At 52.5% G+C, this 26,992-nt stretch overlaps 1 protein-coding gene and 1 long non-coding RNA gene across 3 annotated transcripts in view; one reads left to right on the top strand and one right to left on the bottom strand.

Moving 5' to 3' along the window:
* Window positions 1-768: 768 nt before the first annotated feature.
* On the bottom strand, window positions 769-7,789 carry LOC132021926 (uncharacterized). The gene is made up of 3 exons (XR_009405469.1): window positions 6,587-7,789; window positions 4,657-4,785; window positions 769-888 (listed from the first exon to the last, which is right to left on the bottom strand). It is a non-coding gene; the product is annotated as an uncharacterized LOC132021926 (long non-coding RNA).
* Window positions 7,790-8,332: 543 nt separating this feature from the next.
* The window catches only part of PLCG1 (phospholipase C gamma 1), a 35,816-nt gene continuing 17,156 nt past the window's right edge, over window positions 8,333-26,992 (top strand). For both annotated transcript variants that reach the window (XM_059407001.1, XM_059407003.1), the window contains exon 1: window positions 8,333-8,647. In XM_059407001.1, the coding sequence (XP_059262984.1) occupies window positions 8,431-8,647 (217 nt within the window). In that variant the 5' untranslated portion in view covers window positions 8,333-8,430. The remainder of the gene's footprint in view (window positions 8,648-26,992) is intronic.

A 26,992-nucleotide genomic window follows, 5' to 3' on the forward strand; every position in this document is an offset into this window, starting at 1 on the left:
CCTCCTCACACTTCCAGCCTTGTCCAGAAGCAGAAGCCTGATGTGCAGAGTCTGAAAAACTCCCTCCTAACAGGCTCTTCTGCAATGCTCGAGTCCAGCTCTGGGCAAAGTGGGATGGCTTCCGCATGCCAAGTGTATCTGTGTGCTTGCTTGGCTCCTCTTTCCCTTACCCCCTGCATCTGCTCAGCAGCTTTTGTTCAGTCTCTGTCAAGTCCACCTTGGGCCTATATCACAGTAAAAAAAAATGAAGAAGAAAAGGTCTCACTACTCCCAGCTGTTTCCAGCCACCACCTCCTCCATCTCCCACTTCACATACAAGTGCCTGGAGTGAGTCATCCACTCTGCCGGGTCATTCCTCCACCCACTGCAACCAGCTTCTGTCCCACCTTGACCCCGAATCCCCCCTCCCCTCTGACCACAGTCGCCAACGAATGAGTGACCAAACCCATTAATGGGCTCTGCATTGTGTATCTTCTTTGTGGCACTGGACACTTAACCGTTCTTCCATTTAACAGCTCTACTGAAAACATTTTACATATCATACAATCCACCCATTCCAAGTGTATTTTTAGTAACTACTGAGGGCTATTGCCATCATCATAAATCAGTTTTAGTATATCATCCTCCCAGTAAGTTCCCTCATGCCCACTTAAAGTTAATCCCCACTCCCACCTCCAGCCTCCACTAATCTGCTTTCTCTATAAATTTGTCTTTTCCGGTGGACATGACAGACAAATGGAACGCCACAACATGTGAGTACTCGCCTCTCCAAGCACTTCTCTGTAGCTTCCACGATGGCATCCTCTCCTGGTTCTACTCCTGTCTCTCTCAGGCTGCTTCATCTTGGTCATCTCCCCTCTCAGGTCCTGGCTGCTGTGGCTCTCTCTGCTGCACAGAAGAAAGGGGCCTAGTGGATTCCAGTCCTAGTGGACTCCCAGACCTCCGTCTCCAGCCTAGACCCCTTTCCTGAGCTCCAGACCCATGCTGGAGCTGGAAAGGAGGTCCCCAAGCTACTCACTCTCCGATCTCTGGAACGGAGCTCAGTACCAACTACTCCATGGCCACTGGGCTGTTTCACCTCTCAGAGAGAGGCACCACTGTCTGCTCTGCCCCTCAACCAGAGTCCAGGGCCACCACCAGCCTTCTCCTTTCTTTCTCTTACTTCCACATCCAGTAAATTAGCAACTCTGAAATCACCTCCTAAATGCCACATAGGCAAAAAGCTTTATAAAAAAAAAAAAAATTTTTTTTTTTTTTTTTTAACTCAGAAAAGAGTTTACTTATATTTTGGTCTTTACAAAAATCCCTCATATAATGGGATACTCTCTCAACTTGTTTTGAACCAAAAAGCACTTTTTGGAGAAAAGACATTACCCTGAAATGACCTCTCAAGCTAGTTTTGGACGATTATAAGTAGTCCCCTGACAAAATGTGTAAACAAGGAGGCAGAGAAATTTACCACAGACTTAGTAATTATTTCTCACAATCCCAAGTATTACATATAAACAAATCTCTTAAAGGTCACTTTAATAGCAAGACAACATTGATTTTTTTTTTAAGGCTTGGCAATGGTATGCTACATATAGATACACACACACACGTGTGTGTGTGTGTTTTAACGGTTTCAGGAAAACATACTTACTACATACAGACTTAACATTTGTGTCAAAATATGGAAGGTGTTGGTGGAGTCTGACGTGAAGCCAGAGTGGCCATCAGCTCAAAATTGAAGCTGGCTGATGGGTACAAGGAAGTTCACTATACTATCCTGTCCCCACTTACATATATTTGAAATTCTCCATAAAATTTTTAGTGCAATAACAGTAAGTAGTTATTATGCAGATCATTAATAGATACCTATGGGAGAAATGAAAAGAAAGCTGTTTTAACATTACACAAAAGGTCATTCTGCTTAGATTAAAATTTAGATACTGACTCGGTAAGTATTGTCTCTTTAACAACACAGAGGAGTCTCAAAAACATGCTGAATGTAGACCACGGTTACATACTCCTTGGTTCCATTTTATGTGAAATTCTAGAATAGGCAAATACTATTCTGTAGTGACGGAAAGTATGTTAGTGTTGCTGGACGGGAGGGCAGGGGAGACTGACTATAAAGGGGCACCGAGAAACTTCAGGGTGATGGAAGTGTTTTGTACCTTGATTGCGTGGAGGTTACACGACGGTATTACATTCATCAAAGCTCACCACACTTTACACTTAAAAAGGGGTCCACTTTTTTTTTTGTATGTAAGTTATTCCTCAATCAAGCTGATTTTTCAAAACTACTCTCAAAACAACTTAGAAAGCACTGAAGGTGATGTGCTTTCAGAAATTTATATTAGATGACTCATAGTAGTTCTCCTGGGGATAACTACATAGAAATCAAAGATTTGTAGAGAGCTTGACCATAAGTTTATTACTGCAAAGGTGAGAGTGGGAAAAATACATATCCATAAATTAATATGCTGCTTTAAATATGTGATTTAGAATATGTTCATGTAACTAAATAAGCTGTCATACTGGCCATTTGAATCATGTGTCTCTAAGAATGTTTCTATTTTAGTTGCCAAGAAGCCTCAAAACATCTGGAGTGCCCTTACTGCAAAAACAAGCCATCACCTTATACTGGGTGGGAGTTTCCATATCTCTAGGCATATACATTCTCTCTCACTTAGCTCTACTCTCACAGCTAGCAATACATGTCTCTTCTCAGTGCTCCAGGGGCCCTTATCACAGCCAGTTGTCATCTGTTGACAAATTTCTGTTGGCATTTCTTTACCCAAAAGTGGAGTGAGAACTTGGTCTGATTCATCTCTGCTGTTACCACTATAGAGGAGCATCAGGAGAGTTTGTTGGAAGAAAGGAAGAGACTCAGTCGGTTAAGTGCCTGCCTTCAGCTCAGGTCTTGATCCCAGGGTCCTGGGATCGAGCCCCACACTGGGCTCCCTGTTCAGCAGAAAGCCTGCTTCTCCTTCTCCCTTTCCCTCTGCCCCTCCCCATGCACATGCTCACTCTCTCTTTCAAATAAGTAAGTGAAATTAAAAAAAAAAAAAAAAAAAGGAAGAAGAACAAGAAACATGAGATCCAGCAACTAAGTTGGAGCCATAGATAGATATTGGGGCCAGAGGTCAAGAATCTGAACTGCAGGTTTTGAGGTGGAGCTCAAGGTACACGGAGTACACAGTACCAGCTGTATACAGAGGTACAGGTTAGCAGGCTCAAACTCAGAGATGAGCTGGTCAGACACCTAAAATAAGAAACTACCAAGCAAAAATTTTAAAGAACAGCTTTAAAGAAAAAGGATAAAGTTTTATGTGAGGAAACAAGACTGTAAGTCTATAACTCTGCCTACTTTCAGTTGTGGAAGGGGCTTCATTGAGCTACACTTTTATATTATCCCTTCTATATTTATTACAAGGAATCAATGAAAACTGCATATCTGTTGGAACATTCTCCACTATCTCAATCAAAGAAGTGTCCATATGAGAAACTTCTTTTATAATTTCACCCCAGGGGAGAAAATGTTTCTCCCCTGGGGAATCAGTTAACAGAATAAAAAGCTCAGTTACATTTGATTCTCAGTGACAGCAGTCGTGTTAACCCTTACTAACCATCTTCTATTCCTCCTCCTTATATAGCCTATTCCAATTCTACAGTGCAATATTTTTGTTCTTTGGTTTAAATGCTCTAAATGTTTCTAAAGGACTGGAAAGGAATATATTTGAGGTGGGCACATCCATGTGCCACTGAGATTCTCCTTCAAGGAAGCACTTATCACCCCCACTGCTGGGAGACCCATCAGCCCTCAAAGATCGTCTCGGTTCCAGACAGCCATGTGACCGAGGCTGCGTTCTTCCCGGGGCTGACTGAAGTGGGACTCTGAAGGCCCAGCCATTTCGAGCCAGCACTAGACAACAGAGCTCCCTGGACGTCGGCTGAGGCTGTCACCAGGCCTGTGCCACAGCTTAACTTCTCCCTGTGCTCCCTCCTCTTTCCGCCTCTCTCTCTCACAGTGTTGATCCCAAGAGCCCTCCCTATCAAAGGTTCTGCATGCTAGCCTCTGCCACTTAGAGTCTGCTTCCAAAGAGCCTAATCTGTGACATTTAACCAAATACAGATGGTCCCCGATTTATGACAGTTTGACTCACGATTTTTCAGCTTAACGATAGTGCAAAAGTGATATGCACTCAATAGAAACTGTACTTTGGATTTTGATCTTTTCCCGGCTAGCCATATGCAGCGTGAGCCTCTCTTGAGATGCTGGGCAGCGGCCATGACTCCCAGTCAGCTGTGTAATCAAGAAGGTAAATAACCCCTACGCTTACAACCCTGCACCCATACAACAATTCTGTTTTTCACTTTTACTACAGTATTCAGGAAACTTCATGAGACATTCAACACCTTATTATATAGAACAGGCTTTGTGTTAGGTGATTTTTATCCAACCAGAGGCTAATGTTAGTGTTCTGAGTACATTAAAGATAGGCTAGGCACTGTAAGTGCTTTTCAACTTATCGTATTTTCAAATTATGACGGGTTTATTGGGATGTAACCCCATCATAAGGCAAGGAAGAGCTAGAACTAAAAATAGAAAACACATCAGCTAGGGGTATTATGGAAGGGGGTGAGAACACACAGCGAAATAGTTCATACCTACACGGGAGGCAACGTCAGCGTTGACACTGGAGCCAGGCTGCCTGGGTTCGAATCCCATCTCTGCCATCTGTCAGCTGTGTGTCCACAAACACGTCTCTCAATCTCTCTGTGCCTCAGTTTTCTCATCTATAGGTTGGGAATAGTAAGAGAACTTAGAATGGTATCATAAGTAAATGAGCCAACGTAGGTAAAGCAGTTATATAGGACTTACACTATGCCAAGTGCTGTTCTAAGTGTTCGATAAATAAACACCTAAGAGGTCAGGCCCTATGAGGCCAAAGGGGCATCTGAGCTGGGACCCTTACCCAGAACACGGGCACACCCAGGTACGGTGTGGGCTGAGGCATGTTAAAGCACGAGCGCTGACAGAAATAGGCCCAAGCAGGGCTAGCCTGGGTGATGTCAGGGCGTGTATCTTGTGTAGGTTCTGGGCTGCTCCCTCCAAGCCAGCGCAGCTGCACACATTGCCAGGAACACCCACGTACCCATATATATGCTGAGCTGGGGGAAGCCCAAACCAGCCACACCCCTCTGCATGGCCTGCTTTTCCTGAATCTCTTTTGGTGGAGGGAGGCACCTGAGGCCTGAGAAGCTAGCTCAGAAATCCCAGAAGGAAACGGGGCCTGGCAGCAGACTGAAAACATGAGCTCCTGTTGACAGAGCTTTCTGGAGCCCCTGGGGGCCTGCCTGGCCCTGGAGGCAAAGGCAAAAGCAAGAAAGCATGGTCTGAGTGCTAGGAAGCTCTCAGAAAATGGAGAAAGAGATTTTAAAAGTGTATCACAGCTACCCAAGTCAACACAAGAAGCTCGATGAGGACTATAGCACTTAGGAGGGGGTGTCCAGGACAAATGGACGAGAACAGATAAGCCGAGAGAGGCCCCATTCTGTCCCCACCTGTCCCTGGCTTCATCATCTGAGGTGCTCCGCCTCAGTTTAACTCTAGCCTTTTCATTCCTACACTCCTCAAGCTCTCTCTGGCCTTTGTACATGTTGTTATCTCTGCCTAGAAAGTACCTTCGTCCAACCCACCTCTAATAATTCACCTGACCAGCTACTCACATCCTGTAGACCTCTGTTGAGTTCTAGAGAGGCTTTCTTTTCTACTAAGAGAGAGATAAAATAGGTGTCCCTCATGTTTTATCTCGTAGCCCTCTGTGTTCTTCCTATTTGCCATCACAATCGTCCCTACATAACACTGTTTATCTGTTTAATGCCTGAATTCCTGGATGGTTAGTGCTGGATTTCTCTTTTTCTTCCAACCCAGGACACGATGGCCCAGCACAGGGCAGCTCAGGGACAGTCCAAGCCATACTCTATGAGCATTCCCTGTGTGCCTAGAGCCAGCCATGCCCGGGGCCTCCCCTCACTGGTACTGACTAGCGAGCTAGCCTCTGTGCCCGATGACTGCTGACCACCAGGACCTATTTAAGGCTCTCTTGTGAAGCAAAAAAAAAAAAAAAAAAAAAAAAAAAATGCATGGACTCAAGACAGACTGGGTTCAAATTCCCACTCGTTACTTATGTGGCCTTGGGGCAAACTGCAGAAATTATCTGAATCTCAGGGTCCTCATCAGTAAACTGGGGACAATAATCCCTGATTAGATAGTAATTATGAGGATCAGGTGTGACCACACTTGTAAGCCTTGTAGTGCTAGGCCAGGCACTGGGTCGACTTTAGTGCCCTCCCTCCCACTTTAAAGGGTGGGCACTAGGTGGCAGTCCACATCGGATCACTCCACCTCCCCCAGGTGGTTGAAGCCAACAAAAGGCTCAGCTTCCTGCTGGATTCTCAGCTTCCTAGGGGCCACACTTGAGGGACTCCAAATACAACCCCACACGTTACCACTGCAGCAAGACAAAGAGGCAGCCCTGGACACCAGTCACCACCCAGCTGGGTAAGGGGTCTAAGCCCACACGCGTATACTCACGAATTGCTGAAACCTGGATCTTTCTCTGGGCTCTCAAATTGTCCTGCTTTGCCTGACTCAACATCTGTCAGACCAGCTCCCCTGTGACCGGTGTCACAGGTGTCTTCAGTTTGTCTGTGATGGGGGCGGCTACACTTCAGGTGCAAGTCTAGGGAATGGCTTCAGGAAGACAGAGTATGAATTATTCAAATAACCACTAAAAGGTCTTGTGGCTGCAGCATGGAGAGTGAAGGGGAGGTGGTGAGAGACAAAGTGAGAGAGAGAGAAAGGGGCCCGAGCATGCAGGACCAGCTGAGACAGGAGGGCCTGTGGATTTTAAGTGCGGTGGGAAGTCGTGGAGGGTTTGAGGCGGAAGGTAGGGGATCATGATTTAATTTCTTTTTAAAGATTAAAGCATGAAGAATAGATGCAGTTCAAATCAGGGAGAATAAATAGTCTGGATGAGAAAAGATGGACGTCAGGCTTGTGGGTGGAGTGGAGGTAGCCAAGGGTAGAGCTAAAAGGCCTTGCTAGATTGCTGGGCGGTGGAGGCCGTCAGGGGAATCAAGGATACCTCCAAGAGTCTTGGCCCAGGCGCCTTAGAAGACTTAATGCCACGTTCCGAGAAAGGGAGGACTGTGGGAAGAGCGGTTTGAGGAGGGAGGGGAGAGGCTCGCGTTAAATGGGGGGCGTGGAGCTGCAGGAGGCAGGGAATATACAGATTTGGTGCTACGGCTGAAGCCATGGGAAAGGTCGCCTTAGGAACTGGCTCAGGACCCAGCCCAGAAAGAGAAACTTCTGGGACCCAAAGGCAGAGGCCTGAGACGCAGGAGAAAAACACGGGGACTTAGGCCACGAAAACCAAAGCTCCGGAAAGCGCGTTTGCAAGAGGGGCGCGCGGAGGCGGAGCGTGAGGTGGGGCGGGCAGTGGCTGATGAGAAGCAGAGATGGAGGCCACCGGGGGCCACAGATGTAAAGGCCCTCCAGGGGAGGCTCAGGTCTGGGGGCTTCTTCGAATGACGGGTCCATCGAAGGTCACACTGGCCAGAGGGGCAGGACAGACGTGAGTCCGGCCGTCGCTGGAGCGGCCTGAGGGCCAGCCCTGCGCGGCCAAAAGGGAGGGGCGGGACAGGCCTGCTGTCCATCAGAGCTCGCCGGCCAATCCGCAGGCTGCTCCGCCCCCGCCCCTCCCGAGGAGGGCGCGCAGAGGACCCGCCGCCGCAGCCGCCGCCGCCGCCGCTGCCGCCGCCGCCGCCGCGGGTGTGAGGCGGCCCGGCCTGGCCTGGCTGGCTCCCTCCGCCGGGCAGCCCGCCCAGGTAACCGGGTTTGGCCGGCGGGCCTGGGGGCGCTCTGCACCCTCGCCTCTTCTCCCGGACGCCGCGCGGGGAGCGGGGTTGAGGAAACGGCTGCGGCGGGGCCTGTGCGGGACAGTGGGCTGAGCGGCCGCCTGTGCGTGTGCGACTGACTGACGGGCCGGCGCGGGGCTGCCGCGCGTGACGGGGCCAGCCGGGGCAGCGTGAGCTTGAAGCTCTGCGGGACGGAGGGACGAGCTCATTGACCGCGAGCGGCGCGCGCCCCCGCCCGGGGCCTGTCTGGGGGTCGCGGGGCGCAGGCGCGGCGGGCGGGGGTCCTCTCCACGGGCGCGCGGGCGCCTTTGTTCCCTGCGCGCGGGCCGGGGCGGGGCCTGCAGAGCCGCCCCGCCCCCCCGCTCAGGCCCCGCCCCGTCTCCGCCCGCAGGAGCCGCCGCCGGGCCCGCTCGCCGGCCGCCTCTGCCGCCGCCGCTTGCTCCCGCCGGCCCGGCCTGCGCCGCGGCGGCGCCGCTTGCCGCCACCCTCTCTTCCACCTCCACCCCCAGTGCAGAAGCCATGGCGGGCGCCGCGTCCCCCTGCGCCAATGGCTGCGGGCCCGGCGCGCCCTCGGACGCCGAGGTGCTGCACCTCTGCCGCAGCCTCGAGGTGGGCACCGTCATGACTTTGTTCTACTCCAAGAAGTCGCAGCGACCGGAGCGGAAGACCTTCCAGGTCAAGCTGGAAACGCGGCAGATCACGTGGAGCCGTGGCGCCGACAAGATCGAGGGGGCCAGTAAGTACGCCCCCTTCCCCGGGCCCGCTGCGCGCGGGGGCCGCGGGAGTCCGCGCCGGGCTCCCGTGCGCCCCGGCCGCTGCTGGAGTGACTTGGGTAAACTTTCGGGCCCTCCCCCACAGCCTCCGGCCCCGCCCCCGCCTCTGCCCGGGTGGTCACCGGGGGCGGGGGGCATCCGGGTCCTCAGTCACCTGACAGGACACCCCCTCCCCCAGCCTGGGAAGGGGGGAGTGTTCCAGGCGCTTTGCCCAGAGGCCTAAAAATCCTAGCCGGTTGGAGACCGGCGGGGCGGGCATCAGGTCTCCCCTGCGGGGGGAGTGGTGTTGACGGAGGCCAGGGAAGCCCGGGCGGGTCAACCCACCCAGCCCCAGAAGCAGGGGCCGGCCCAGACGGTCACCGCCCGTGATCACCTTTTTTCCCATGGTGAAACTTTCTGGGCCCCCCGGGTTGGTTTCCATTTGTAAAGGAACCTTTGCGTTCCCTGAGTAGAACTTAGATGTTGGGGTAGGGTTGGTTTTGGATCAGAGTCAGGCCTACTCATCTGTCTCTTGGGGAGTGAGTGGAAGGTGGTCCTGTTTGGTTTGGAAAAGCCCAAGAAAATGCAATGCCCCCCCCCCCGCCCCCCGCTGCTTTTGTCTTGAAGCTGAATTTTAGAGGTCTGCGTGGGTGGGCAGACACTCAGAGCCAGGACAGGGACTCTTGGTAAAGGGGCCAGGCTCCCTTTGCCCTTGGAAGCACATGCTCAAGAGCTTGGCCCAGAAGAGCCAGCTTCAGTGCCTTAGAGTCAGGTACTTTTTTCAAGAGTGTGCAGCCAGTTTGGGATCCCGGTCTAGCCCTTTATGTCCTGCAGTCCGCTCTGTGTTCCATGGCTGCAGGGAGCCGGGAGTAGCTACTTTTGGTTTCCTGCCTCTTTGCCTTCTCAGGCCTGAACTTGGCTGCTTTGGGACAGGTCTCAGTTGGGAGGAGGGAGTTGGGGGATTTTGAAAAACCCCAGATCTTTCAGTGTTATGCCACTTAGTGCATGCTTGTGCTGTGGCCGGATGGGCACCCAGCTCTGCCCTCCATTCCTTCACACTAGGTGTGAGAGGTAGTGTGTCTGCAACCCTAAGTTGTGGGTTGCTTCCTGCAAGGACTCCCCTAGAGACAGGTGTTAGAGCCAGGGTTAGAATCAGGTCCTTGTGGAGGAGGGGCATCAGGAAGTGACACCCCCCCCAAGGGAGGGTCCTACAGACCTCCTTGGGTATGGTGTGTAGATGGGTTGAGGAGATTTGGAGGAAGGAAAGTCTTGTGGTGAGGCAGCCATCCTCAACGACAAACTCCAGATCTGATACTGCTGCTGAATTTAGAAATGGCAGCTGCCTTCCTCGGTGCCTCCAACAGCCCTGTCAGCTTTGGAGAGAAAATTTTAGTGATTTGAGAGCCTGGATTCCAAAGCTGTGGGAGGACAGACACCACAGGGAACCAGCAAGTCCTGGGGACATCACCCAGGCATCTAGACTCCAGGCACATCCAGACTCCAGGCTCTCGGTTTTATGGTGCTCCCTGTGCTCTGCTCAGTTGGTGGCACTGGCCAGAGGTTCCCTGCTAGAGATTTCCTGGGTAACTAACAGGTTGCACTTCAAACCATGCATGGGATCAGCAGGCAGTAAGGGCAACACTGTGGTTGAAGGCAAGCCTGGATTTGAAGTCCATATATTAGTTGTGGGCCAGTTACGTATCTAGCTAGTTACTTATTTTTTTCTGAGCTTAGTTTCTTGATCTGTAAAGCAGGAGTAGTAATACATACACTATATATGGTTGCTCTGGAGACTAAATGAGAATTGTTGTAAAACCTCTAGCAAAGTGCCTGATACGTTGTAAGTGTTTAATAAACCTAAGCTGTTTTTAATAACAATAGAAATAATGGACTTTGACTGCCTTCCATCCTGGACTGTGACTGTTGAGAGAGAATGTGTGTGTGTGGCTCTCGGAGAGCCTGAGGGTATAGGAAGGGAGGAGGATGGGAACCAAGTTCACATTTCACTTAGGTCACTACCCAGAAAAAGGGAGGAAATGGTTTTGTTTTGCTTCAACCCATCTCCTCAGCCACCCACCTATCATATATAGAACAGTACATAACAGAGTAAAATGTATGGAGTAAATCTATGGAGATTTGCACATCTGACTCCTGGGTGTAGCTATCTTATTTGTAAGTTGGGGCCTGAACAGGAGGGAGGGGTGTGGAGAGGGAAGAGTCTAGTGCATGGTGTGTCCCGTCTTCAGGAGACAGTGACAGGAATGCAGAGGTCCCAGCCCCCAGCGGTAGGTCAGCTAGAGAAGTACAGATTCGGAGATCTCATCAGCTGGGAGTATAGGCAAAGAATGTCAGAGTCTTGGCCCTTTGATTTCAGAGGCCCAGATTGAAGGAGTCTGAATAAAAATGCTAGTAGATGCTTGGGTAGAGTTCACATCTTATTAATGGAGCCTCCGGCGGAAGCTGCCCAACTTCTGCCCATTTTTGGTCTACCTTGCTGATGAGTGCTGGTCCCTGCAGCCCCCTCTGCGGGCTCTGCAGAAGGTGGGGAGCCAGCTGTGTCCCCTGCCATCTGGCCTTTTCCTGCTGACTCTGCCAGGGTTCCATGTAGTGCTTGTAGCCTGGCCAAGGGGAGAGGCACTTCTGCTACCCCCAAAGTGTCTGGACCTGAAGGAGGGGTACTGTGGGTCAATGAAAATGCGTAGCACCCATGCAGCAGACCTCATTCGGACCTAACTCTGCGCCTTCTCACTTTGCCACTTGTGAAATGGGGCTGCCACGTGCTCATTTCTAGAGTTTGGCTCAAAAGAGGGGTGGGAAAGTACTTTGGTACTAGTTATCATGGTGATGGGACAGGAACCAGGTTGATGTTTGGCTTTTTATGTAGCAGATACTGACCTAAATGAATACAGAGCAGTTACAGACTTCCTGCTGAGTGCTACAAAGACTTCATCATACTTTCTTGGGGGTGGGGCTGGGTCTGGAGTCCCACCCCATTTTACAGATGCAAAATGGAAAATACAGGGAGTGAGTTGTTCCATGGGTTGATAGTGCTACTATGTGACAGTCTCACCCGGACCCAGCTCTCCAGGCCCTGACTGGCCGGCCATCCCAAAAGGACTCTCAGCCCTGGGGTTGTGCTGCCAGTGGGCCTCCCCTAGGCCCCATACCCACTGGTCTCTGCTGCTCCTCTAAGGAGAAATTGTTGTGTGTAGCCCTGCATTACAGATCCTCAGCCCCTCTAGGTTCTGGCTCCACATTTGTCTTCTGATACCTTTCTGGGGTTCAGTCAAGGGTCATCGTGGGCATCGTGGCCTGGGTGGAGTCTCTACAGAGGGCTCTGAATGACAGTCATGCTCATCTGTGGGGACTTTTGGAGCCTGACGCTTTCTTTCCACTTGGGTTCTTCCCCACTCTTCTAGATGCCAGGCCTTCTTAGGTGGTGAATGAAAACACGTCCTTGCCCTCAGGGAAACAGACAGTGATAATTCCTAGTTGTACCTTTGATGGGGTGGGGGAAGGAATGGTGGGGGAAGGAATGGTGGCGGAAGAGAGCAAACCGCTCAGACAAGGCAGTCAGGCTCATAGAGGAGGTGATATTGGGACCAGTTGTCTGGGGCTTGACCTCTGTGGCTGTCAGGCTGGTGAGGAGACAGTCTGTGAGGCTTGCTCTGCCTACTGGGCCCAAGGTGTCTGAGGTAGGCAGGCGGGGGTGTCATGCGGGTTTTCTTTGTACTGGTTGATTACTCCCAGTGGGAAAGGAGCGAGAACACGTGTCCGGATCTCCAGAGCTAGCCATCCCTGCCTATGTGTTTCCTGTCTGACTATAGTTTTTCCAGGGGAAGTCAGACCTCTTAGTGTTTCCTCAACACCCGACACTTGCCCTGATGTGTAGGTTTCCAAACCAGCTCTGCCAGGCGCCCCTGTCCAGCTGGGGCTCTGTTTCCTGTGAACCTAGGAAAGGGGCCTGTTCCACAGATGACTGGGGAAGCAGAGCCCTCCCCGCATTCCCCTCCCTCCATACATACCTACAGCTGAGGAGGGTCCTAGGAGAAGGAGGGGGGTACTGTTGGAGGAGGGGTGTGTTCTTGTGCACCTTGTGGACTGCGTTGTTCGGGGAAGCATGCCTCCTTGTTTGGGGGGGGGGGGTGTCTTTGAGAACAGTGTAGTAACAGGTGACAAAGATTCTAGGCAGAGCCAGGGATAAGGAATGGCCGTGAGCAGCGTTTGGTAATTGACCACAGTAACTGGAGATTTGTGGCTTTAGACTTAGTCCTATTTGGGTTCAAGATACTGTGTGTGTGTTTGTGTGTGTGTGTGTGTGTATACATGTGTCTGTGTGTACACACACACAGATGCATGGTCTTGAGTCAGTGGCCAGAGATCTTGGCCACTAACCTTGTTTTGTGTAGCCTTGTGGAATGAGGGGCACTTATTCAATAAATAGTGTTTGAACACCTCCTGTTTGCCCAGTGCTAGGCACAAGGGTGACTCAGATATGGACTGGGCCACTGAGGAACTCCCACATTCTTGGAAGAGACAGAATCGGGAGCGTGTGATTATAACCATGTGTGCTGTGTACCATAATCGAGATCTATCCCACGGTCTCTGTGCGTGCAGAGTAGTAAGCTCTGCTTGGTGAGCTGGGCTTGACGGGAGAGAGCCAGGATGGGCTTTGGGGCAGGGGGGTGACCTGTGAGCAGTGCTTGACTGACTGAAGAAGTTACCTGTGCCCAGGTTGAGCACGGGAGATCCCTGTGCAGGGCTCAGGTGTGTATTTAGTGTGGTAGAGATAAGGCTGGGGCTGGTTGGGAGCAGTTTAGGGAGGGCCTCAGGGTGCCATGCTCTTGGGTTTTGCTCCGTGGCTGAAGTGGGGCTGTCTTGCATTTTATCTCAGAGAGGTTGAGGGAAACCAGTAAAGCTACTGCCGTTTGCAGGAGAGAGCCGATGAGCAGGGGCAAGACTTCCTCTAGAGGCCGGTGGGACGCAGCAGCTGTGGAGGGTCGGGGCTGGGTCTGGAGGGGTGAGCCGGTGGAGCACAGCAGGTTAGCATTTGGGTTGGGAACTCAGACGGCCTCCGTTGTGCCACTTACTTGCTCTGTGACCTTGAGTGTGTGCCTTTCTCTCTGGGCTCTTTGTTTACAGAAGGGGGATGTGGTAACAAACTGCATTTGTCTCACAAGGGTTTTGTGAAGGTTTGAGGAAGATCTTCATAGAGTGGTTCACAGGGACTGGGGTGAGGTGGGTTCTCTGACGAGGAGGAGGAGGAGTAAGTACCCCGGGAGGACCCAGTAGCAGAAGGGAGCCCATGGACCTGTCATATTGAGGGGCTGGAGTGTGGCCACCAAGCCCTTTGACTGGGAGACGAGGAGGCCTACCCATTCTCTTGCTCCAGGCTCTCAGCAGCCCCGCTGTTGTAGGGGCTCTTTCCTGCTGCCGACTTTTACAAGGTGACAGAGCAGCTGGCTGAAAGCAGCTACTGTGGTATTATACTGGCCTATTTCTGTGAGTCTTGCCCCAGTGAATGCTGTCTGAGCACATTGACTGGAGACCCCTCTCTCATAGGAAGTGCTTTCATGCTACCCCCTCAGTGTGATAGGTCCCGTCTCTGCGTCTTCTGTCACCATTCCTGTCCGTCTTCATTAACTCATGGCATCTCTTCCCATTCTGTACCCTTTCCTCTGATACGGCTTCAAAGAGGTCAGAGATGGATAAGTGACGGGGGGGGGAAGTGAGGCCTAATATCACACAGGCCTGATACTAGGGGATAGGAGAATTTTCCTCCCTCTCTATTCCCGTAGAGCTGGAGAAGTCGGGGGGCTTTGAGGAGAGTTATGGGGGAAATGGAGGTCGGGGTCGGAGGAGGGGACTGTGCTGGTGCTCCGTGCAGAGCGCTTTGTTCAGAGAGGCACGGGGCCTGTGCTTCCCTGAGGGAGCTCTCTGAGAGCAACACGGTAACAGATGACCAGACTAGGCAGAGCCAAGGTAACGAGTGGCTTCGAGCGGCTGTTGATAATTGGGCTCTGTATGACTGAAAATTTGTGGTTAGAATCAGATTTGGGTTTGAGTCTCAGCTCTTCCCATGACTGGACAAGTAACCTTAACTTACCTGAAACTGATTTTCAGTTACAAGAGGAATTTCTTCCTCACAGAGCTGTATATTAAAATGGTCAAGTGAGGTTGTATATGAGAGTAAGAGATTTTATGTGAAAGTGCTCTGCACAGCATTTGTTACTTGTGGGCACTTAATAAGTATTCGTTTCCTTTGCTTTCACCTTAGCGAACTACAGAGCTCCAGCTCTTTCCCCCACCAAGTGTGGCCACTGGTGGCTGCTCTGACAGTCTGGGCTAGAAGTCTGTTTCCTGCTTCGCTTCTTTGTTCCCTCCCTGAGTCTGTACACAGAGGACTGGGGCATGAGGAAAATTGGTATTTGTCCTAGTGCAGTAGAGTTCATGGAGCATATTCTCATCCGTGGTATTGTTTGAGTGCCACCACAGCTCCGTGAACTGAAGGAAGGCAAGAATGGTTAGCCCTCTCTTAGAGATGAGAAACCAAGGCCCCAAGGGTAAGGTCACACAGCAAGTTCATGGCAATGCCAGGATCAGAGCCTCGGATCTCTGATTCCCACTACAACATTCAGTTATTTTTCTACTCTTGAGAAAATGACAAGAAGATAGATTGTTCTGTAGGACCAGTGTGGTTTGTTTTTGTTTTTGTTTTTGTTTTTGTTTATATGGACAGAGTGATCTGATCTCCACTCTGCCCTCTGGCCAGATGTGCTCTTTGACCAGCCCAGGCTTCTGTCCGTGGACAAATTGGACCTAGACCCTCCATCTAGATTATCTGCTGCCTTCATCTTCCTGTAGCAACCCCATCAAGATGCTTTCCCACACTTTTGCTGGGGGTGGAGGTAGCAGGTGATCTGAGATAGGGGGACAGAAGAGCCCTGCTCTGACCTGTTGTGATGGGTTCATGATGACAACAGCACCTGAGCCTCTGCAGGGAGGTGGGAACCTGGCTCTGTGCTCCAGGTGCCCCATGAAGGGCCTCTCCAGGACCCCAGATGGCAAGCTCAGGTGCACTCATTCATCCAGTGTGTCCCTGCATTTGCCCGTGTGGACTGTGGGCGTGCTGCTGTGTGTTACGTCTGCTAAGCTGGATGTGAGAACTGTAAGCTCTGGCTTGTTCCATGGTAGTAGGTCTCTGCCCTGGTGTGCTTTATCACTATAGCTACTTTTTTTCTCCTTAAAACAACAAGGAAAAGCCCCCAAACCCCAACCTTCTTGGACCTTTTGTGGCATACTGAACAAGCAGGACCCCACTGTGCTACCCTGGCTTTGGACTCCAGCATTTGCTGACATGCCAAGCACCTGTCTGGTAAAAATGTAAAGGTTAAGATAGGTGTAGCCAGAAAGGACACCAGCAACTGGACAGAAAAAATAATTACAGGGCCTGCAGTGTGCTGTGGAGGAAACAAACCGGAGGCTGTTCCGGCAGTCGGGAGAGGTGAGGGTGCTCTGACAATGAACGATCCAGATCTCTCAGTTGCAGACAACAACTGAGGCTCATTTTTCACTTCTGCTACACGTGTGTGACCATGACAAGCCACTCCACTTGTTTCTGCAGAATGGCCTCAGTGGCTCTGGGTCACCGTCCTGGTGCAGGGCCCGAACGCTGGGCATACTAGGCTGGAGAGGGCTTTGGACGACAGAGGCTGGGGGCCAGGATTAATTTCTGTGGCTTGGCGTGGGCAGTGGTGTGGCTGGCTCTGCTGTGGTGGCACATGGGCTGCTGCCTGCGTGGCTGGGCTCTGCAACAGGTACCCTTGTGTTCATACCTGAAGTATCCTGTCAGGGCCGCTGCTTCATTGTCCTCTCCTGCTGTGCCCCTCCTTGAGCTGCCCCTGAGCCTCGTTTGTTGCTGCGGCGGCTTTCCTGCTGTCACCCCCGAAGTAAAGCCTCATTGTCTCCTCATAGCTGCTCCCAGAGCTCTTTGGCTGGATATGCTGGTGCCTCCACAGGGTGCCCTCGGGGAGAGGAGGAGGAGCAGTAGAGAAGTGTGGGAGAGGGGTCTTCTGTGAATACTTGGTTTGGGGGAAGAGGCACTGGGGACAGAGAATTTTTTGCTTTCAGGGAGTCGGTGGTCCCAGGAGATGGGGCTTGAGAGGCTCTGCTTGCTGTCCTCACTCCACTCTCAACATTCTCCCTCCTCTCCTTGTAACACTGGTTCCTTTTGAGGTGGCGCTTGGCTAGCCTTGGAGAGGCTACGGTGGCTGTGTGCCCAGGCACAAGTACTAGCTCTCTCCCCCACTCATCACCTCCTAGGAACCGGGCCCATCCTGGGGGAAGCAGGGAGGGCTCCTTTTTATAGCCACATGTAGGCTTTGTGTATAGGCTCTGCTGCTTCCTTCCGGGCCCTTCCCGGTGTTGGCGGGTGGCCCTGGCTTCAGCAGGACTCAGGATGCAGAATAAATGGGCGGGACTTTCTCCTGCAGAAGACTGGCATCTCCTTTTCTGTGCCCATGCCTGGCACAGAGGAGGCTGGGGTAGCAAGCAAGAAAAGAAGGTGGCTCGATCTTCGATCCTGGGAAGCTTGCAATCTAGAACATGCAGAAAAGCATGAAAGCCCAGAGCCAGCAGGAGACAGTTGTGCCTGAAGTACTGTAGGCTGAACCCAAGGGTCCAGACACAATCAGCTTTCTCTCTGTTGCAGCCCATCCTGCCCTTGTGGAGTTCCTCCCCCTGCTGGCTGGCAAGCCAGCATTGGTTAGAGAATCTTTACAAAGGCTGTGAGGTGCCTGGGAGCAAGGCGTGGGCACAGTGAGGAGTGGGTGGTCTGACGGAAGCTCCAAGCCCTGGCAGTGAACACTGACTAGACTGGTGAGGGGCTGGGCCACAGCAAGTCTGACCACTTGTTTGTGTGAGATCTAATTCTAACTCAGTAAGGGTGGGCCGTTCACTTTGGGGTTGGCTTCCTGTTTTCTTGGACACCTGGGGATATGGCTTAGCTGAAATGTCCTGAGGGAAGTAGTTGTTTAAGGGGTGCCCCCAGGTCACAGTGTCCTTGGCTTGGCCTTGTCTGTGGGGGGAGTAGGGCACTGACCACACTGGACCTCTGGCTGTGAAGCTGTGGGTGTGTGGTGGGTGAATTCTAACCCTGCGGGACTGAATGACATCAGTCTCAGGCCCCAAGAGTACGGGCTGAATTCATAGAGTGACTAACCCTGGGAAGGAGAGGAGTGGGCCACAGGTCCCAAAGGCCTTCAGCCTACTTGGGGGCAGAAGGTCAGCTGGGAGGTGGGCAGTGACGGGGTGCAGGGGCTCTGCACACCCCTCTCCCCACCACCCCATTCCTCCTGATGGCCTCCCCTACCCTAGCCACTCTACCTGAAGTAGGAATGGAGTATAATGTGCCTGTGGCCTTTCTTGGGAACTCTTAGTATACCCACCGAGGAGGTTAAAAAGGGTAGCATATTTCACTTTGTCAAGGATTTTACCCAGGGCCTCTTGAGCCTAGCAGTGAAATGCAGAGAACATCCCTTCTAGTGACAATGGAATGCCTGGTGCCTGGACCATTTCCACAAGCATGTCCTGGTCCCTGGCCTGAGAACTGGCCCACACTGGAAGGGTGAAGCTCTACAGGCTGGAGTGGGAGGCAGCAAGAAGCCTTTTAGGAGAGGTGAGGCCAGAAGTTGTCTTAAGAGTATAGAACTAGGAAATGAAAATCAGGAATGGGAAGTCCCAAGGTAGGCATTCCTGTTGACAGGGGACGCACCCTCCAAGAATCCTAGATGGGCTTCCTGGGGAGTCAGCGAGTTCCCGGTGACCTTGGAGTAGGGTCAGGGGCTAGATCTTGCATCAGGGCTTTGCCTCCCTAGGAAGCAAAATGAGGACAAGGAAAGTGTCTTGGCATGGGCTGGTGTGACCCAGAGGGAGTATGGCCAGATGCTGAGGAGTGGCTGAGCTCTGCAGTTCCAGAACGTGAGAGGCCTAGTGTGGTGCACAGAAGAGGATGTGTGGGCCAACAGATCTTGCCTTCATGACTTCTTCATTGCTTAGCATGTCTCCAACCTCCTGGTCAGGGTTGACTCTGCTGGTGGTTTAAGGGCTGGCCCTACACCTTCTTCCCACCCCATGCCTGCAAGAATGAGCAGGATGTGTGGTGGTGATAACGTGGAAACCGAAGAGGTGGGGAGCCAGGTCAGGCATGGGGCTCCATAAGGAGCTCTGTATAGGAGGCCTCTGCTGTCTCTCCACCTGTCTTCCCACTTCAGCCCATCCCTTAGATCTCTAGCCAGAGGTTCCTACTGTTTCCTTGGAGGGGGGCAGATTTTCCTGTTTTCTAATGCATTCCATTTCCTGCTAGTCCTGCCTTAAAACTGACAGGTATGGTCCATGGCCTCAAGGAGCTCGTATTCCATTGAGAAGATTGTCAGTCAGATAGCTTTAAAATGCTCATAGGGTTCCCACTCATCTAAGTGCTCAGTAAATATGGTTGTGACAAATAAAGCCAGTATTAGGGCTTGTCCAAGGATTAGATGAGGGATGGTGAGAGAAAGGTGTTAAGGATGGTTTTAAAGTTTCTAGTTTCTGTACCTGTTGGGAGGTGATGCTGTTAGCTGACCTAAGAGGTGTGGCAAGAGACCTGGGTTTTGGTGAAAGACGTGTTGAAGAGTGTGTTTGAGGTAATGTGTTTGGTTTGAGGGGTTGACTTTGAGGTGTTTTTGGGGTGAGCAGGTGAAGGTGGCAAGTAGGCAATTGGACCGAAGGACCTGAAGCTTAGAGGTGGGGACTGCATTGTCTGTAAGGAGGCCATGGAATCTGTGGGCATCCATGACTGACTGAGAGGAGGTAGAGCATTAGGGGAAGAGCGGACCTTGGCCTCGGCCTGGACAAAGGCCAGTGTGTAATGTGGATAGGCCTGAAGCCCAAGAAGAAGGAGGAAACCAGAAGTCATGAGGGAGAAGCCAAGGGCAGAGCTTCGAGCGGGAGGGAGGGCATGGTGAACCATGTTTATTGCTCTGAAGGTTGGGAAAGAGGAGGATGGAAAAGTGACTTACACTCCGTGTTCTTGTTCTCCAGGGAGCCTGAATATACTGGGGGGATGGGTGGGGGCGGGGCAGACACAAGACATCTAGAAAAAACTTGGACAGCATCAGCCTTCAGTGGAGGCAGAGTGCAGAGGACCTATGCCCTGGGGGCTGACCCATGAACTTCCTGGGGAGTTATTGGGCCTGGGCAGCAAAGCTGGGGCAAGCCCTTGTCCATACTGTACTAGTGTGGGAAAGGCCCGTTGTGGGCCCAGCGTCCTTACCCCTCTACCGTGAAACTGAATGCCTCCCCCGCCAGCAGTAAAACTGCTCCATTGGTGCCTTGGCTTCCACGATCCCCTGTGCCTGACATGACCCTCCAGACCTGCCTTCTGCAGAGCAATCTGAGAAATCCCAAAGAGCGCTTCTCACTTTCTCTGTGCTCCCAGCACCGCAGACATCTCCCTTTTGTTCCATCTTTGCACGACCTCATGGTTATCTACTTCCCCATCTGTTTCCTCCACCAGCCGGGGCTTTTCTGAAGGGCAGGAACTCAAGGGCCTTATTGATCTCTGTTTACCCAGGACTCAACCCAGGGCCCGACACTGAGGAGATAGGTGTCCCATACGTGTTTGATTAGATGATGGAATGAATGAACTAGCGTCAAGGGGCAACCGCTCAGTTCTCTCCCAGCTTTGAGTTCTCTGGGTGGGGCCTCTTTCCCTTCCTTCCTTTGGGGCCTGAGCGGGCTGATCCCACCTCTGAAATGGGTGGGGTTGGTCTAGTGTCCTAGGCAGGAGGACTGCCTGCCTGGGTGGTGGGAAGGCTCTGGGGCCAGGCAGAGGGTCCCAGTTCTGCCATGAACCACTGTGTGATCCTGACAAAACCCTCTGGAGCCTCCATTTTCTCATTGCTCCAAAGAGGAGAGTCATCTAGAATCTAGATGATTCATGTGCTGGCAACAATCCTTTACAGCTGTAACCTGAAGCAGTTAGTACATACGGGTTCAAGGTCCTGTGTAGGAGGACCCTGCAGACCTCCATGCAGCTGTCTGAATGGCCTTTTCCTGTTTATCAAGGTGGGAGAGGGCCAGATGCCCAGTCAGGCCTGGCTGCTCTTCTCGGTCAGGTGTTTAGGGAGCAGTGACTGATGAAACCCCAGCCAGAAGCAGATGCTGAGCTCTGCCCTGGTACACCCTGGACTCCCAGGATTCAGCCAGGACCCTGGGAAGGGGCTGTGGCCTCTCTCCCCTGCTGCTACATTGGCATGGGAAGGAGAAAAGCCCCATTCTCACCTTTTCTGTGTCGCATGGCCCTCGGACCCCAGGTCTCCCAGGCTCCAAGCTTGTCTGTAAAATGGAGGTAGACAGCTCCGGCCCCTCTGCTTTTGATTTCCTCTCTGGTGAGATCTGGGAGCTGCTTCTGGCGGCTTCTGTTGGAAGATAGGAGGGGGGAGTTCATAGTCTCAGAATAGAGAGGGGAATGGAAGGCGGGGGAGGAGGGGTCTCTCACTCCTTCCAGAGGTCTCGCGCAGCACGGAAACTGCTAGCCGGTCCAGTGCCCCTCATTCCAGCTGCGTTAGGTTCTCTTCCCGCCTGTGCCCAGGTTCTGTCCTTTCTTCCCCTTGGGTCACCTCCATCTTTCCCTTCAGAGGTCTGACAACTCTTTAAAAGCTGTATCTTTCAGTTGGTACAGCTACTCTGGGGTTGCAGAGCCCCTTGGTCTTTGGCTCCCTCTGAAGGGGACTCTGGGGTGCAGTGCCTACCCTACCCTTGGGGCATCGTGCAGGAACCTGTGTGTAAGGGTGGCAGGGGAGAGGGCCAGGAATTGGCCACAGAGCGTTTCCCTTGTGGCTTCCTTTCTCCGTGTCGGCATCCTTTGAGGGAGAAGGCTCAGCTCCATTCGTGCTCCCTTGCCCTGGGTGTGTAGTCCTTGGAGGGTGATGAAAGGTGGCTGACTTGAGGGGTGGGCGCAGCCGGGAATGGCCCATTTGTTTATTCCCCGCTGGGTTTGGAGCGGGTTATAATGAGAGCATTTAGGGGGAAGTTTGTGGGGGTTTTTTGGTTTTTGTTTTTAGTAAGATTTTATTTTTAAGTAATCCCTATACCCAACATGGGGCTCAAACTCATAACTCCCAAATCAGGAGTCACATGATCTACCAAAGGAGCCATGTGCCCCATTTGGGGTAAGATTTGCACACCTTTCTTGATCCCTGGGCCTCGCTTTCTGAATCTCTTGGTGGCCTTGACTTAGAGCCAAGCAGGACAGGGTGCTCAGGGAGCCCTGCCTTTTCTACTCCTCAGACTTCCATGAACTTCCCATGGTTCCCACCAGTTGCAGGAACCTTTGTGCAGGGACTTCCCAATGTTCCCAGATTGCCCTGACCCCCAGAGAGGCCATGCCCTCACCCCTATGCCGCAGCGGTAACTGGTCCTTCTTTTTTCTGTCCCCTTAGTAAACCTCATCAACTTCTGTATTTGCATATTTGTTGTAGCTCCTCAGCCTTTGTCGACTGCAGCACCTCTTCCAGGAAGCCATCCCTGATACCATCTTTGAGCATCTGTGGCCTTTGCTATCTTTGTTAGATAATGAACTCTGGAATCTAACTTGTGTGTTCATTCCTGCTCTTTAGCACTCTGTATACATTTTGAAGCCTTCCTAGGACCTGAATTTGGGGAACGGATAGAAGAATTGAACATAGCTTCTGCCTTCAGGAGCTAGCTCACAGGCCAGTGATCTAGATCCCTGGAAGCACTAGAATGTGACAACAGTGTGGAACACTGGCTACGCCACCAGCCTGGCCCGTGCAGAGGCTTGGAGGGAGGGGCATGGGCTGAGAGCTGATATCCTGAGGTCCTTGCAGCTCATAGCCTGGATTGGACTTGGCCTTCTGGAGAGGGCTGGGCTTTCCCCACCTTCCCCCAGTGCCCATACAGGGCTGGACAGCCAGTCCTGGAGGGGATCTGGGGGTTCACATCCCATGAGTTCAGGGTAATGAAAACCCCCAGAGGGGAAAGACCTGTGCAGGCCAGGTAACATTCACTTACCTCTTTCAACCTCTCCAGATTAAAAAACAAGACTCTTCATGTTTACCATGAGTTGAAATTTTTTTAAGTTGCAAAATGTAGGTGCATGTATTTCTCTTTGGGTAACTTCTACTGTTTACATCAGTTAGTTTATGTACTTTGTAAAAGGAAGAATGCTCTTTTTTTTTTTTTTAAGATTTTATTTATTCATTCGACAGACAGATCACAAGTAGGCAGAGAGGCAGAGGGGGAAGCAGGCTTCCTGCTGAGCAGAGAGCCCAATGTGGGGCTCGATCCCAGGACTCCGAGATCATGACCTGAGCTGAAGGCAGAGGCCCAACCCACTAAGCCACCCAGGCGCCCCAGGAAGAATGATCTTCTTAAGAAAAATAGTTCAGGGGCACCTGGGTGGCTCAGTGGGCTAAAGCCTCTGCCTTTGGCTCAGGTCATGGTCTCAGGGTCCTGGGATTGCATCGAGCTCTCTGCTCAGTGAGGAGCCTGCTTCCCCCTCTCTCTTTGCCTGCCTCTCTGCCTACTTGTGATCTCTCTGTCAAATAAATAAATAAAATCGTCTTTAAAAATTTTTTTAAAAAGAAAAGAAAAATAGTTCAGTGAAAGCATGTTTCAGGCCCAGAAATTTGTGATATATGCCTTCTGGATTTTTGTTGTGCTGGTGGCGGTGTTCTTGGCTCTATGTTCATCATTTGCGGGGAGGTTAATTTTCAGTATGCCCTCCTGTCTCTTTCTAATGAGATCGCTTCAGTGTCTCTTGACATCTCACAGTCACTCAGTGAAGAAGGGCCAGGAGTGGTGATCCTCTTTTGCGGATAAGGGAAATGAGGCTCAGAGGTGGGGCTGTGCCTCCCACCTGCCTTGCCGGTGCTTGGTGCTCCTCGTTCCTCTCTGTACACCCCCCTTGTCTGATGGGTAGTTAATTGGCCAGTAGGTTTGCAGGACCTCTGTCTGTGTAGGGCTATTTGGAAGGTGACCTCACTGGCAGCACAGGATGCTAGAACACTTGTTCCTGACTCAGAAGCTTGGGTCTAATTTAGAATCTTAGATTGGATGGTGGGCTCCCTTCTGTCCCTTCCAGGGCCTGCCATGGTCAGAGTGAAGTCTGCTCTGGGGCAGGATTGGCTAGCTCTCAGGAGCTGGACTCATCAAGATACCCTGGAAAAGGCTTGGTGCCCTGCCCCCGCTCTCTGCATTTCTCTTCCCTGGGGACTCTGCCTGGTGTCCAGGAATGCTGCCTCTCTGCACCTCCCTGCCACGGCTGTCTTGATGCACTGGGCAGGGGGATGACTGGTGGGGCACTTGTGGCTCAGCTTGATGTCTGGGAGCGGGTGGGGGGCAGGATTCTAAGACCAGAAGCAGCCCTACCCTCAGAAGAACCTTGCACAGACAAGTCCTCTAGGGTCATTGTCTTCAGTCCCTTCCCAGACTGTAGGCTGGCTGCCTGCCATTGAGCTTGTCCCGTTCATGGCACCCTCTCCTCACCCAGGGGAGTAGGTGTTGTCCCTGGCTTGGGGACCTACTTTCCTGTAAAGGCAAGCTCTGATCTGGCCCTGAGAGCAGCAACACTACTTTTTGCTGCTGTCTAGATGCCGGCCTCCCAAAGTGCTTGGGATGAGTTGTGTGACTCAGATAAGCAAACTGAGGCTCTTAAAGGGAAAGCAGCCACCACCGCTCTTCCACCCTGAAGGCAGTTGCTTTCCAGGCCTGACGGACCCAGGCTCTGTGCTTTGAGTAAGTGCTGATCTCTAGTCTCATGGTCTCTGGCAAGGAATCTGTCCCTGGACCAAGACAGGAGACAAGGGAGGATTTCCTTGCCTGGTCCTGCAGGCTCTGGTTTTGCCGATTCGGTCTTGTGGCATTCTGCCTCAATGCTTAGGGCCAGCCCCCGCCACCAGGCAACACGCATGTTTTCTTCTGCATAAAAGTCAAAACAGAAACCAGTCCAGGGTTGGGGGTGGTCAAGGCAGTCCAGGCTTGACTCTTGCATGTGAATGTTTTTATGTAGTTGGCTGTTCACATGTGAACGGTTAATGGCTGTCCCACCCCTAATGAAAAGCTTTGCTTTATCCCTCACCTGCCAGCAAGGCCCATCTATATGCTTGCAAACAGGATTTGAGAATTGATCTTGGTGACTTCAGTCTGTTGGGTCTCCCATTCTGCTATGCATCCTCTGTGAGGTGGTGGGGTGCACGTGCCGCCAACACGTGGTGAGTGTGCAGGTTGGGTGCTGTAGACTCAGGAAGCCACCTCTGGCTTAGAGCACAGCTGCAGGCACTGATCTGAACTCTGGCCTCAGGAGCCCCAAGCCTTCATGGTGCCCCATCCCTGCAAGACCCCTTTTTGAGCCAGAGAAATGGCTGCTTGGATTCTTTCCTGTGGGCTGAGGCAGCTACAGCCTAACTTTACCTCTCCTAGGTTTGGGCCCAACCCCAGCAAAGCCCTGGCAGTTGGCTGCATTTCTCTCCCCTGCTGCTGGCTTCTCTGGGCCTTGAGCTGATGCACTAGGCACACAGGCCGGGGGTCAGTCTCCTTCAGATATCAGTGGGATCATTGGTTCCTGACAAGGACCTTACTGTACTAATGGGGAAACAGAGGCCAAAAGAGTAAGGGCCTGCCTAGGGCTGCACAGCTGGGATTTAAGACTTGCGTGGTTCTCCTCTGCTAGGCATGGGCAGCCTTTAGGAAGGGGGATGGTCAGGGCAGGCTTCCTGAAGGAGCAAGAGAGGGCAGGTTGCCACCAGAACCCCCAGGCTTCTGCCCAGGGCACCAGGCAGTCTGGCAATCAGAACGTCCTCAGTTCTCAGAGGTGGGCCTGTGATGCCAGTCCCTGACCCAGCATGGGTAGTCCCTCATTACCCCAGAGCCCCTTGAGGAGGACTGGTGGTTTCTGTATCTTCATGAGAGCATGTGGGTGATTAAATGCCCAGGCAGTTTATCTTGTCGCTGTCTGCTACAGCCATATGTGGTGTGGTGGTACACATGCCATTCCTGAAGCATGTGCCTTGGGGACCTGGTCCTTGGAGGATGAACATACCATGCTTGCTGATGGAACCCCAGGCCCTCTCAGGTTGGAGCAAGCTTGAAGATGGACCTTTGTCATTGGTGAAGGCCTGCACCCTTCTGCTACACGGGAGGCTGGCCTGGCCCCCTGGCTATGGGATCCTGGCCTTTCCCTCAGAGAGTTCCCCTGTCTCACTCGTGTGTCTCCAGCCTAGCAAGGAACTCTCAGTACCCTGGCTTTTCTTTTCCCCAGTGTTCCTTGAATGTTGTTTTCCCATGGTCTGAGTGGGGGATGAGTGCTGGGTCATGGGTCTCTGGGAACAGGGTGCTAGTCTCCTGCTCTTCTGAGCAGTTCTCCTCTCCTCCCGAAGCTCCCAGGTCCTGGGAGGGTGTCTGTCCCTGCCCTTCCTGTCCCACTGCAGTTCTGACCCAGACAGCTGGGGTGGCTCGGCCTCCCCCTGCCCCCAGCTAGGGCAGAGGCCATGCCTGTCCCAGGGAGTCTCCTCCCCTGATGGCAGTCCCTGGGGGACTGGCCCTGGCTCTCTCAGCAAAAAGGACCCTTCTGTGTCTGCCTCCCGGACGAGGAGGATGGAAGTGGGGCAGGGAGGTGGCACAGGACAGGATGTCTAAGAACGTGGTAGGGCGTCGCACGCTGGCGTCCTGTCCCTTCAGCCTCCCGTTGGCGTGATGCGCTTGGAGGGCATCAGCCCCAGGCTGGCACTTCCTTCTGGTGGCGTGGGGTACAAGGGACCAGGTGTGGCCAAGCCAGAGCTTGGGAAGCTTGGACGCCGGGCCTGGAGCTGCTCCGTGCCTGTGTGGTTCCTGTGTTGGGCAGGAGCCCAGTCGACCTCCAGCCTGGTCTCCGTGGGAATGTGCCCAGGAGCACAGGGCAGGCCAGAGGTTCTCCTGGGTCCTGCTGGTGGAGTGTGTGTGTGTGTGTGTGTGTGTGTGTGTGTGTGTGTCTGCGCGCGCGCACACAGGGCTACACATATCCGGCCTCAGGCTTTGAACTGACCCTCCAGCTGCCTGCCAAGCAGCGGCCACGTCATGGGCTGCTCTCACGCTGGCGGGCACTGAGCCCTGAGACCCTGGCCTGCACGCATCTGTGTCTGTGAGGCGGTGTGCCTGTGCGCGAGGTGTGGGATGACAGCAGCTCTGTGCCGGAAAAGCATACGGGCTTCTGTCTTCAAGGGCAGGCTTTGTGGTTATGCTGCAGTTTCTGATCTGGGCATTTCCCCTGCTCAGCTCCTCCTTCCGTCCTT

This window comes from Mustela nigripes, chromosome 7, assembly GCF_022355385.1.
Source record: "Mustela nigripes isolate SB6536 chromosome 7, MUSNIG.SB6536, whole genome shotgun sequence".
Taxonomy (NCBI): Eukaryota; Metazoa; Chordata; class Mammalia; order Carnivora; family Mustelidae; genus Mustela; species Mustela nigripes.